Source organism: Fundulus heteroclitus, chromosome 2 (assembly GCF_011125445.2).
Source record: "Fundulus heteroclitus isolate FHET01 chromosome 2, MU-UCD_Fhet_4.1, whole genome shotgun sequence".
NCBI lineage: Eukaryota > Metazoa > Chordata > Actinopteri > Cyprinodontiformes > Fundulidae > Fundulus > Fundulus heteroclitus.
In genome coordinates, this window is record NC_046362.1 from 31,122,350 (window position 1) to 31,136,087 (window position 13,738).

A 13,738-nucleotide genomic window follows, 5' to 3' on the forward strand; every position below is an offset into this window, starting at 1 on the left:
TGTTGTGTGCACTCTTTTAAAGGTGACTGTTAAACTTATGACAGCAAAACCTCCCAGCCCTGGGAGGCTGATGTAGGAATCATCTGACACAGGCTTGTGGTTTTGCGCACTTCCTGCCAGAGTTTCATCTGTTGAAGCGCTGGATGAAACCCCATGCACTGTTAGATTGACAATGTTTCTGAAAGGATGATAGAAAGGCTGCAGCAATTAAGTTAAATACTGCCTAACTGTGGAAGGGCTCTGGTTGACTGAATCAAAAGCTCCTCAAAACATCTGATGAGGGATTCTACGTGTGGCAGACTGGATGCCGGAGCAACACATGTAGAAATCTGGAGTTAGGATTTATAACATTATTTGATTTATACACTTATTGTTTGATCTATCCATCAGTTTAAATTATTTCCCTGTTCAAGTGTTACCAGTTTATTTGTGATGTTGTTGAAATTGAATAAAAAACTTTAATTCTTAAAGCTAATTAAAAAGCAGAGTTGTTAACTAGTGCCTCAATGATCCCTGCATTGATTGCTCTGTTGAAGATGGAGTATTGTTACATGACTTCCTTTAGCCAATGTATTTCTTCAGTTAGCTGTTCATCAGTTTTGGTGGGCAGGGGGAGCATATTGTTGCATTTGCTTGACAAAAAGTGAGCACTAAACTTGTCATTTCTTTAGCTCGTGTTATTTCTGTCTTTCTATTTTATGTATCATGCTAAAAGGTAGTTGGGGTGTGGTCACTACCTGCCCCATTATTCACACTTTGAGGTCAATGCAATACATGCGCTGCAAGATCACCCTGAGATTTCTTTTGCCCAAATGAAGAAGCTGCAAGAACTTTCAATCCAGAGCTGCAAGGAAATACCGTAATAATATCATTTTGTTCTTGCAGAGAATGTGTAGGTCTTTATTGCTTTATTATGTTCACACAATGATGTTGTTTATATTATTTTCTCTAATAATTTTTCTCTTACGTTTGTAATGTTTATAGATAATAGAGTAAGAAAACAATACACAATTAATGTACACATGAAATTGGAGCCTTTCTATGACTATTTATTTCCATTATGCATGAAAACATCTATGTTTGATAGTGCAGTACATTTAAATGAAATGGTTTGTTTTTGGGTGTGAAATGGAAGTAAGAGGAAAGAACATGCTGATGCATAAGTACGGAAGAGGAGTTCAAATTAGCAAGGAGTTAATGAACCCAGAGCCTTTTCTGTCTCTTAGCATAATTTTTGTCAGTTGTGTTGATTTTGTGATTATATTTCAATATCTGAAATTGTTTGGGCCATATTGCAATAATCCTTATATTTTCTCTCAGATAATGACATCCATGTTAAAGCCATCTGCTACAGAGGAGTTTCTTCTTTCTGTATTAACAAGATAAAGATTGTGTATAATATGTAAAAGAGGGTAGACAGGGAAGAAGACAAACAAACCCTGTGAGCTGCTTTAGGCTAAAAGGACATCTGAAACAAGCTATGCAAACCTTGACCCAAATGGGAAAGTTTCTTGAAATTTTTAACAAGCACACGTTACAGGTCCCTCCCCCTTGCTCTTTGCTGTGCCACATCTCCTGTTAACCCTCGCTTCACTTGGGGCTCAGTCTAATTCTTTCTTTTTAGCTTGCTTGTCATCGTTGTTCTTCTCCTGTTTACCTGTCTTTACCTGTCAAATTGGCAGTTTTCCGGCGACGTTAGGTTGTTTCTCCACCATTTCTCCACACTTAGCTGCTGCACACCGGCCGTCTTGAGCTTGAACGACAGAACGCTCTGTCCGGGGGAGGGGTGTGAGCGCGGCATGCACAAACATGATGGACTCTGGATCCTCTTCCTGGCTCTGATTGGTTGTTTCTGACCGGGAGTGGCGTTTTTCTGCAAATGGCTGTAGGATTATGTGGAGCAGACAGAGGAGTTTGATTTTTATTTCACAGATTATTTCTCTCATATTCTGCTGTCAGCACGTAGTGACAGTTTTAACAAATATGTAAAAAATTTAAACCGACTGCAGCTTTAAAATCCCCTTAATGGATACTTGGAAGCAAAGTAAGTAGTGAATGATGTTAAATCGCTGCACAATACCATCCCTTCTTCATTACAGGAAGGAGCTGCAGATCTATACGGTCTAATGCGAGTATCAAGCAGCTCTAACTCGCCGCCCCCCAATAACACTGACGCAGTTCATCACTGTGTCTCTATCACACTGGAAGAAAGGCTGCACAGTCACACGATACAAAATGCAGCTAATGTAGATCAGAATAACTTCCTGGAGAACAAGATGGGGGGGGGGGGGGGGGCTTACATTTATAAAAGCTATTTGTTTAGCACAAAGAGTGAGTGTAATAAATTTCCAAGTATAAAGCATCACACCTGCATGATGATCAGGAGAAAATGATAGGTGTGGCGTCGTGTGCTATGTCATGTTCTGCGTGCAATTAGCACATGGAAGAATTGAGAAATTCCTCCAGGAGATGAAATGAAAAACACATATTTCAGTCGGTCTCATGCACATGTCTGCTCGCTGTGGTCAAATGCAGAGCCACACAGACTGTATGTTTAGAGCTGACGGGGAGCTGCAGAGTCAGCAGGGAGAGAGTTAATCTCCTGCATGAGGGTGAAAAGGGGGACAAAGTCAATGACAGAGGAAGGGAAAGGTGCTGAGTGATCTGTCAGCAGCAGAAAGGAGGGATGGGCGATGTGAGGCAAAAAGTGAAAGATGGAGGGGAAAATAGGGAGAGATGGAGTTTAAGAGGTAGGACAAAGGGCTTGTTGATGAATGTGAGTACGGAGCAGAGAGAGGGAGGCTCTCCAGTCAGCACACCATTGCTTCCCTGTTGATGCGCACGTAGGCTTCTGGTTCTCCACCTTGGCGTGTGTTGCTATAACTGGAAAAGAAATGTTGGTTTACTGTAGTGTCTGTGAGCGTGATACAGCGTTGTGAGCCCTGTGTCGCGTCAGTGCAGGGGTGAGGGGTGTTGCAGCGCCCACGTCTCTAAATGGGAGAGTCAAGGTCACATCATTGTCAAACCGCTGCAGATGTATTGAAAAATCTTTAGGTTTGTGTATCGAATGAAAACATTACATATTTCATTTTTGCCCCCAAAGTTCTGCAGGACAAATATGCTCATAGTGTTTCATTTTGCTTTTATTTAATTTATGCAAGCGAAAGAAATTTAAATAAAGTCATATATTTTTCATGTTCTTTTAAGCCATCATGTCACTTTCCTGTGTGTTTTGTGCAGCTGTGCTCATCGACCTCCTACACAAGTGACCACTAGCTGATTACTTTGTTCTGACAGTCTTTTCACTGGTTGCTGGTCAGATTAACGGGTTGTGGAGGTGGCTCTGCTGCTAGTTCATTGCCATTGCTTGGGTGGAGCCTAGTTTATGTGGACTGTTGATTGGATGGAAATCAAAGAAAATGGAAAAATGTTGACGTATCTTATTAAATGGAGGACTAAGCACTAGATGGGGGTAGCCAGGTATGTTTACATGTGTAACTCCACCCATATGTTTGAGGTCTCCATGTTACCTTTTGCATAAACACCATGTGGATCTCTGAAATTTATTGTTGTTGTGGCCTGAAATGACACCTTGACACCTTGTCAAAAAGTTGCGGTAAAAGTGGCAATTATTTTTATGCTTTCTCTTTCTTGTAACATGGTCTGGTCAACACATAGTATGAAGGAAATGTATTTTGCAGTTGATTCTTAAATCTACACTTGCACTCGGCTGCAATGCTGGAGCGCAACATGTTGTGCCCTACAACACACCGGACATTTTAATGAATGAAATTCCCCCCAGATGCCCTGAAAACACGTTAAAAGTGGGAATGTTTGTCAGAAAAGTTGCGACGACAGGTAAAAATTGGAAGTCGGTGCCAAAAATTCCGAATGATTGCATGAATGATGAGTTAATTTGCGTTAATAGTTGCGATGGCAACATCCTGGAGGGACTGGGCAGTGGACAGGAAAACGTAGTTGTTTTTAACCAAAAACACATTTTATTTAAAATAATCTGTCCATCAGAACATGACCATAACCTTTAATGACAAATTAGATTTTACATTATTACACCTTTTCAGTTCCATGAGCCTTTCCTAAATTCCTCTCGTGCTTGATTTTGGACGTTTGAGGGGCTATGAAGAAGGACATTCAGCTGGTTGTACTTATGATATCCGATGTGAGTGGAACAATGTACAATATAATGACTGTATTCCTTATTTAACCCATCTTGTTCTGTGTTCAAACAACGATTCAGATGCTGTCTACAAAAGGGTAACAAAAGTCGGTCGATACAGAGCCTGGTTCTACTGGAGGTTTTCCTTCCCGTTAATGGGGAGTTTTTCTTTCCACTGTCGCTTCATGCTTGCTCAGTATGAGGGATTGCTGCAAAGCCATGGACAATGCAGATGACTCTCCCTGTGGCTCTACACTTCTCCAGGAGTGAATGCTGCTTGTCGGGACTTTAATGCAATCAACTGGTTCCCTTATATAGGAAATCTTTGACCAATCTGTATAATCTGACCCAATCTGTATAATATGATTGAATTTGACTTTGTAAAGTGCCTTGAGATGACATGCTTCATGAAGTGGCGCTATATAAATAAAATTGAATTGAACAAAACAAAATACTTAATAGAAAATGCATGCATCATAATTTTTGTCTGCATTTGCATTGCTCACATAATCTAGTACACTCTGATTCACTGTATAATGGGGAGCCCTGATTTTGAGCATGAGAATGTTTGGCCTAATTTGAAGTCACAAGCAAAACAAGGTTGTAGAGGGAAATAGGTAAACAACATCACATCAAATCAGACGCAGTGATGCTGATGAGAGAGCCTCTGAAAACTGACTGGATAATTAACCAATCAGAGAGTGGGGTGGGTGCTCTCTGAGCCTATCACCAAATGCTCCCCTACCTCCGCCTCATGCAGAATGTGAGGCAGAGTGAGGAAAGGGGAGGGAGGGAGGAGGAGGGGCGGCAGCTCCCAGAATAAGAGCGTGGGGTTGGGCGCAGAGCAAAACAGACAAAGACTCTGCGGCGCTCTGCACCATCACCATCCAGCTCTCCATCCTCGAGCGAGTGCTCACCAGGACCTAGTCCCGTAAAACAGGAGAGGTCTGGCCACTCGTCTGCCTTCCTGCTGCCGCCAGTTAACCCGCTGCAACCATGCCTGAGTGTTGGGACGGGGTGAGTGATGAGTGCAAACAAAATAACATCTATGGGTTTTGTTTTTTTTCAGCTTTCTTTTATATATATTTCCATTTTATGTTAAAAACGTGCATTATGTGTGATTATGTGGGCTCTGCTTTAACCTGCAGCAGCGGTGCCGAATGGTGCCAAACGGTGCCAAATGATGCGCCACCCTCTGAGTTTGGCCCACTGACACATATAAACACACATACACAGTGGCATGTTGACACTTTACAGCTCAGCCTCATGCAAATTTGAGGAAATTCTTTTATTTATTTTAAAAAAATCTAGGTAAAGACAAGAACATGTTTACCGCACGCCTCCCTTTTCCTTTCCTCATTTCGGGCAAAAAAAAAAAAAAAAAAGAAAAAAAGAGAAAGAGAATATCCAAATAGGGTGCTAACACAAAATGTTAATGCAATGAGGTCTATTTCACATTTCCTGTGTTCATATAGAGGTCATACAGTGCTTGTGTGTTGATGCACACGCTGAGGCAGAGCGGAAACAAACCTCATGCAGTATTTGCCTCAAATTAGAGTGTGGATAACACTGATGATAAAGCTGAATAACAACTAGATAATCGCTTTGGATTAGCTTAAAACTGTTCCCTGCATGACTCTCTGCTTATGGATGGGGATAATAGAAATTTCTGGAGCTTAGCTTTTGTTTGTTGATGTTTTTTTAATGCAGAGAGAGTGATTTAAATGGCTGCGGCATGATTGTTTTTCATCTTCCAAACACAGAGATTGACAGCAGCAGATTGAACGAGTATTTTCAGCGCAGGGTGAGAAAACGTACAGGGAGGAGGGCAGTAATGATGGGCTGTCAGAGTGTATTTCAGGGTCTGTTTGCTTCAGAGAGGAGGAGAGGCTGCAGCAGCATCATCAGAGAGGTTTCAATGCAGCGGAAGGCATGAATTCAGTTCTAGTGATCCCTGCTGCGCGATTGTGCGCGTGTGTGCAGTCACACTTGATACCTCCATTTTGATTTTTTCCTAGCTGTGACCAGCAGACAAAATGTGGGTCATAACATGAGATGTTTTGATTCATGGCTCAGCTGATGAAGCGACTTCTGCCTCTTTTGCAGCTGCTATTTCGGTTTCACAGACACTTAAACACCTAATTACACGGTGCAAGACTGAGCACCATTCACTAAATCGCTTAGCAGTATCTGCTAATAATTTTGCATTTTGAGATTTGCAGATGTATTTAATATATTGAAAAATTTCCAACTGCAGGATTACTGAAGAAAGCAACGAGTGCTTAATTTTCAGTTGCAGAATTTTCTTATTGTTTAAAAATTATTTTGAAAAAGAGCGCTACAACAGTCAATTAGCCAGAGATCATCAATTTTAACTTGATCAGGTATAATCAGTGATCTATCTGAAACTTAAAACTCCGGGAGTTTTTTTCTTCCATTGATTAAATGCATCTAAATCAAAATAATAAACACCAGCTAAAGGTTAAGGACATATGTATCCCATATGTATCGATACCCATATGTATCGATCAAAAGATTTGAATCTGTAGGTCAGATGTCAAAGAAAAGTGGAAATCAGCGAAGGCATTCTAAGTTGGTGTTTTCTGTTGTTGTTTTATTATACCTAGACTGAGAAAGATTAAAGTTCGCATGTCTGTAAAGTATTCAGTAAAAGACTAAATAATGAGTAACGCTGAAGATGCCATCCAAACTAATTATTACAGCATTAAATCAGAGATACGCTGATTGGCTTGGTGGCTGATTTTGGATCAGAAGGTTTCAGTTTTCTCTTTTACACGTAAGATTTACAGGATACAAACAACTTTTTCCAACCTTTTTTACATAAGCTATCAATATTTGATATAAACACAGGTGACGTCACACTGCATGTGTGTGTGCTTGTGTGTGTGTGGGTTTTATTTTTATTCATGAAAACAAAGGCAGAATTGTTACTTGACATTTTCAGATGTCCTTTGCATCATTGTTGCTCTGCCTCCCAGCAGGGGTCTCTCAGGCGAGTCCCTTCTGAGGAAACCAGTCCCCTCCCTGGCGTGTCTCGCAAGTTTTAGATCCTTCGTTACTCCAAAGCACCAAACTTAGTGTGCTGAAATACCTTTTCAGCATGCAGTTACCTTTTACAGGGTGATGCTAATGATCTAATTATTTGATTCAGGTGTGATGAAGCAGATGCGCATCAAAAACTTGCAGGGCACTGACCTCTGAGAACTGGAGCTTAAGACCGCTGCCTTTGACAACATAGACTCTTAACTTAATCCTTAGATTCACAAGATGTTGCCATCATTTCCAAATCTTTCATAATTGATGGAAGTTGAAAGCTCAAAAGCATAAATGTCTCCCTCCTTATCTAAGGGCATGTCTCACTCCTTGTCTTAGTCCTATCTCGAGTAAACAAGATAATATTTCCTCAGTGGAAAATATAGTTTCCTTTTTAGTAGCTTCTCCTCGTTTTTGTGCTTCGTCTGACTTCATTTTAAACACCTCATTGATACTGAAACAGCTAACTTTGAGTCCTTGATCCTCAGTGATAACTTTCACATGGATGAGGAGTGTTGTGGTCAGCGTAGCATGGTAGCGCTCATGCAGTTTGTTCACTGATTAGAAAAATACTCGATTTTTTGTGTCTTACTGGCTGATTACGTCAAACTGAAAACTGGTCACCAACTGACTTCATGAGTATCTCTAGTTTAAACAAAACATAAAAGTTTTGGGCATTCCCTGAATAAAGTAATGTTATATTTTTGGTCAACTGCTCCATTTTGAGCATTATCATGTTATTTTGTGTTTATTAATTTTTTTGTCATAATACTTGATGACTTTGTGATTAATGACTTGTTTCAGAATAGTCCTCTGAAACTGTTTCCAACATTTTTTGTTCTTGTTACCCAATCTAGGAGGACAATATCCAACAGATTTGAAGCTCTGTTGTGGTATATGTCAACTTTATAACATTGTTATACACTTTTGTGTTTCTAAACAAAAGGATTAAATTGTTTATTGATGATATATATGAAAATGAAATGACAAAAATGATCAAATCTATGCTGTTAGATATTATTTATCAGTCATATGACAACATTTCCTCAGAGCAGACAGAGTAGAATATGAGTCGTCAGAGTTAAAACAAAATTCCTCCTCGATGGCTATGAAATCATGCAAGGTCTGCATGAAATGTCCCATTGCAGAAGACGGCCATTTGTACTTGAAAAAGTCAGATATGAATAAAAAAACACACGGGTATAAAATGCCGAAGGGGTGAAATGAATAGCATCATTTCCAGTCAACAGAAGATAAAACTGCATTTTTATTGATTTCACAACAGCCTTATTACGTAACACCTTTTTAAACAGGGTTACCTGGTATTCCCTTTGAAGCATTTTGCCCTTTAATTATTAAAAATGTGACATTTAAAAATGGCAGCGCTGCATAATTGTTTGCAACAACTCTGTTCCAGCAATGAATAACAAAGATTAATTGGCCTGAATTGGATGTTTTTGGCACAGAAGTCCAGCCAAGGTCAGGTTTATATGTCCCACTTGAGATGGATCAGAGAGGACATCTGTTAACTTTCAGAGCATTCTTGTTTCTTTGGCGCGAGCCATCAGGTGAGTTAATGTTTTTGCATGTTTCACAGGAACACGATGTCGAGACCCCACACGGGATGCTGCATGTGGTGATCCGAGGGGCCCCCAAGGGAAACAAGCCTGCTATCCTCACCTACCATGACGTGGGACTGAACCGTGAGTATTCAGAAAAAAAAAAGTGGTGCCAGATGTTAGAGTTTCTGCACTTTTCAGAGGCGATAATTGGCCTTCTTTGTTATGTTTCAATAAGACTTCTGGCCTTTTCTGTGTAATAAGCAACCTCTCATGATCCTAAAGTCACAACTACAGAAATAAAGTAAAGTTTTAAAAATAATAATTACATTTTTAACATTTACTATTGGCACGACTATACTTCATTGCTAATTTTTAAATGATTTACTGAAATCACAAATAGGGATGTGAATGGTAGTTAAAAAAAATTAAGCATTGCATAACAAACACAGAGTTACAATTTGTTTGGCATCATTGCTTTTTTTCTTTTGTTCAAAACCGGAAGGATCTGTCCTCTCAAGGTAAGAAACACAAACAGGACTGGAAGGGAGCATTGATAGGCAAACTTATATTCACAGTCATGATGAGAGACTGCTGCCAGGGAAACAGACATGCACTGTCAGCATATCGTCATGTGATCAAAGTGGACCAATCCGGATAGCGGCTTTCAGGAAGGAGAAACAAGAAAAATCATTAAGGAGTTTGGTCATGCCCATTGAAATCTGTAAAACACTAATTTATTGCTGAAAGCGTGTGAGCTTTCTACATAGTCGGGTGGAGAGAAAGGACTGAGCAGCGGCGCTCCCTCGGTCAAGTTAATTCATCCTAGCCCGGTTTTTATGAGCATTTTGTCTTATGAGTTTTGTGCACAAATTCATTTTCATTTAAAATGGTAATACTAACCATCACAAATTGTTTTGTGCTAACAATTAAACCTGATAAAATTATTATGTAAGAGGAAAAAAAATGAGTTGCTCGTGTGTTAAATTCAGTTTTATCATTCAGTGTGGCTGTTGAGAGACACGGTGATAATGAAACACAACAGTCCCCACAAAAAAAAGAAAGGGTGTTCTCCCTCTTTGTGTGGGCCGCACCGAAGCTAATCTTCCACTGTGCCTCTGAGCCAGGGAATGGCATGTTCGCAGAGCTGAGTTTAAAAACAACACATTCGCCAGCTTTACTTGTGTAAACACAAATGATTGTACATCGCAGCCCTACGGAGGAGCGCATTTCTGAACTCGCAGCGGAGATTAAAGATTCTACACTTTTCAATCGTCACATTTGTTGATTTTCTTCATTCTTGCAGCATTCTGGACTTTTGAGTGTAAAATGTTTACATTAAAAATGCAGTAGTCATGTATGTTCCACAAATAATGAAGCGACGCAAGCTTGAAGTTGGATTTCGATTTGCCAGTTTGATAAAAAGCTATTTCACAGCCATTTTTTTTAACATTTCAAGATCTATAATGCTTTTCAAAATATACAAATTGGTAAAGAATTATCCTGACGTATATTCAGCTTCTTTATAGCATTTGATAAAAGGAAGTTTGGTAGTTTGCCACTGACTTTTATTTGACATCTAAACCAGACCTAGTTTAAAACCCTGACTTAAAATTATAAGGACAAGAAGACATATTTTGAAATAAGTTTTATTGAGGGTTTCTCAATCAGTAAACTCTAAATGAAAATACTCATGGTTAAAATCTTAAATTTAGGTTTCTGTCCATCTGGAAAATGTAATCCATATCTAAAAAATAATCATGTAATTTCTACCTTTTGCCGTTTAGTAACTCCAAAAAAAAAAATCTGAATTTCTAAAAAATAGATACCTATAATAAAAAGAACATCACTACAATAAAACAATGTCTCATATGAGCCATCAAAGAAGAATATGTCTTTATCTAATCTAGGATGCAAAATGCATTTCAGACATGCACCAACATTAAAGTAATATTTTATATATCATATTCTTAGGTTTTCTTAAATTCTCTGTATACAAAAGATATGCAAAGTTATGAAGCCTACAACATATTTTAAAATGAGTCATTAGGCTTCATTTAGTAATTAAGACTAGAAAACTTTGACACATCAGTACTGCCTTCTTTTAAAATAAAACATAAACATTATAGCTAATCAAAAGGGCTAATTAAATGTTATGTTCATTTCAAGCCAGTGGAACGGGGAATAAGAGTGTCTGTAGAAAACATGAAAAATCTAACTTTAAACCCAGTTAATGGAGTCCGATTTAGGCTTATGCAGCTTAGTAGGCTTTGAAATGGCAGAAAATCAGGATTATCACACTGTCACAGATTTCACCCTGAGCAAACGAATGAAGACAAACCCAGTCACTGAGTTCATTCAACAAACGAGAGGTTCATTTATATTTAATGAGGACAGAAAGAAAAACATCCCAGAAAAATCCTAGAATAGACGTTACGGCTTGCTCACTGCACAGAGATCACCTCCAGCTCTGTGTTCAGCTGTCACCACATTTATGTCAAAGTTAAAAGTCACCGATTGCCCTGTACGCCAGCGTCCCGACTGCTACTTCATTAACTAAGACATGCGAGGAAACAATACGTGACAGAAATTGTCTTTGAGGGTCGGCTGTTTAGAAACGTAAAGACAAAAAAAGGAAAGAGGTGATGAAAGAGGCATCGGTGAAATGTAGGTCAGAAAAACATCCCTATCCTGTGGAGAGAGGTGGGCGGGGCCAACCAGCAGCAATGCGGCGCTGCCTCCATGGGTGGAGGTGGGATAAGGAGGGTTGTGGGGGGTTGGGTGCACCATCCACTGCTGGTATGACTGCGGATATCAGGTTGTTGTTGTCATCTGGCCTGCTGCTATTTCTTCTGGTCCTGCCTATCTTCATCTGTTAGGTAAATAATCAATTAATAAACCCTAAAAACTAAGGTACTATTAGACAAAACTGAAAATAAATAGCAATTCAATATGGTATCCAAGCAAAAACTGAAAGATAATTATGTATTTCACTGCAGCAGAGCCACGGGGCTTAGTAGTCACAGCTTGTCATTCAACAACTTAACCGCAGCATACCAGTGCACGAAACAGAGGGAAAAAATACAGAGAATCAAGACGGAAACTTGGTCAAAGCTCATTATTCCATTAAGATGTGTTCTAATAAGCAGATGGTGTGGCAGTCTGCCAGAAACCTGATGACAAACACTGAAGTGGACAGAATAGGGAATAAGAGGTTGAGGGAGAAAAAAACAGAACCTGAAATGAAGAGAAAGAGAGCAGAAGTAAAGAAGCAGGGGGTCGATTTCAGAAGTAAAAAAAAAAAAAGGTCATGCAGCCCAAATTGTTGCAGATGATGACGCTAAAGCATTAAATCTGAATGCAGAGAAAGCACAGGATGAGAGCGGAGGCTTATGCAAAGAGAGAGAGAGAGTGAGAGAAAAATAAAGTAAAAAAGAGAAATTAGGTCATGGAGTCAGTGGGCGTGTAGACACCGAGCGGGCATCGATGATTAAGCTTGTTTTTAATGGGAAAGTTCTCACCTCACTTAGCAGCCACATTGTTATGAGCCTGCATTGTAGAACCAGTGGTGGTGTAACTGACTGAACATCCACCTTTTTTTTCTACCCTCTCCTTCTTTTCTTCCCTAACCCAGTTGTCATGTTAATTGGTCCGTTTAATTAAAGCCGCTCCGTCAGGGCCCCGAGGAAGAAACATTGTTGCTGCGTGGTTTCACCGACTCAGACACACATGGGCTGAAAGTAGGACAACTGCAGTGGGTGGAATGGGGGGCAGAGAAAGCGCTGACACTATAGATAAAGCTATTCCAGAGTTTAATGTTCTGACTTTTTTCCACTGCGCTCCAGGAAATAGAGCTCTAAATTCGAGGCTAATCCGTAGTGAGTCATTCCCACAGCAAACTGGTTTGTCTGGGCATCACAAACCAAAAGCATGTTTAAATTTTAACAGTAGCTATGTTTACATGCACACAATTTCACGATTGGATTAACATGTATTCAGACTAAATAATCAGATTGTACAGTTTATATCAGTTAATCAAATCATAATGTGCGTGTATATTCACCTGGTTTTATTTAGAATAGAACCACTCTGACATGCGCAGTTATCAAAATCAAAATACGTCATGTTTACGTTGGGCGCACTTGTTCACTCGGGTAAGTTTTCCACATTCCGAATAACTTAAGCCTGACAAGTGTTTATATTCACATTGACCAAATTATCAATTGACATAAACCACCCCTCTTATTCAAAATACAATTTAATTCCGATTCAGCCTAATCCAATCATCATATTCCGATGTTACACAATATGCAGCATGTTAACCAGAGTGATATAACTCTCTATATATGCCGCTGGTGTTAACACCATATCAGGGAGGGATCTATTTTCAGTCAAATCTCAGGCTCCAGTTAACTACTTGTGAGTACGCCATATAAAAAGTCGATGCAGTGGGGTAATTTATTTCTTACATAGGATCCCCAGATAATGGTTATCCTGTGTGAATATGGCTTAATACTGAGTTCAAGCTGAACGTTTCTCAGTCATCTTGATAAAAAAAAAAAAAATGATTTGGGAAAACATGGCAAATCAGCATTTAGCTTTAGCTGAGCTGTGACCGTGTTTTTCTGGACGCATCATAGAACATGTTTAAAAGTAAAAATAATAATAACAAAATAATGGCTCTACTATTGAGCTACATTTAAATAAATATTCTGACTACACTAAACTATAAGATAATAAAGAACATTTAAAGAATTTGGCATTTGCTTTGGCTAAAGTTAGCATTACTGCCATTAACTGTAAAAAGTTGATATTTAGAACCTGGCAAGACACATTTTCACATTTAGCGGGACAAATGTAAGAAAAGGTTTACAGTTTTTATTTAACTTTATACTCTTAGTCTTTTCTAAAACTGAGCAGCCATCTTAGGACTGGTAGTAATTTGCCT

The 13,738-nt window shown here is 39.2% G+C and overlaps 1 protein-coding gene across 5 annotated transcripts in view; it reads left to right on the forward strand.

The window, feature by feature from the left end:
• ndrg4 (NDRG family member 4) overlaps window positions 1–13,738 on the forward strand; it is an 87,482-nt gene that overhangs the window by 56,999 nt on the left and 16,745 nt on the right. For 3 of the 5 annotated variants that reach the window (XM_036124946.1, XM_036124963.1, XM_036124956.1), the window contains one exon: window positions 8,829–8,934. In XM_036124946.1, coding sequence (XP_035980839.1) covers window positions 8,829–8,934 — 106 coding nt within the window. Of the gene's footprint in view, window positions 1–5,006; window positions 5,195–8,828; window positions 8,935–13,738 lie in introns of those variants that run through there. The other 2 variants (XM_036124969.1, XM_036124975.1) reach the window with 2 other exon arrangements.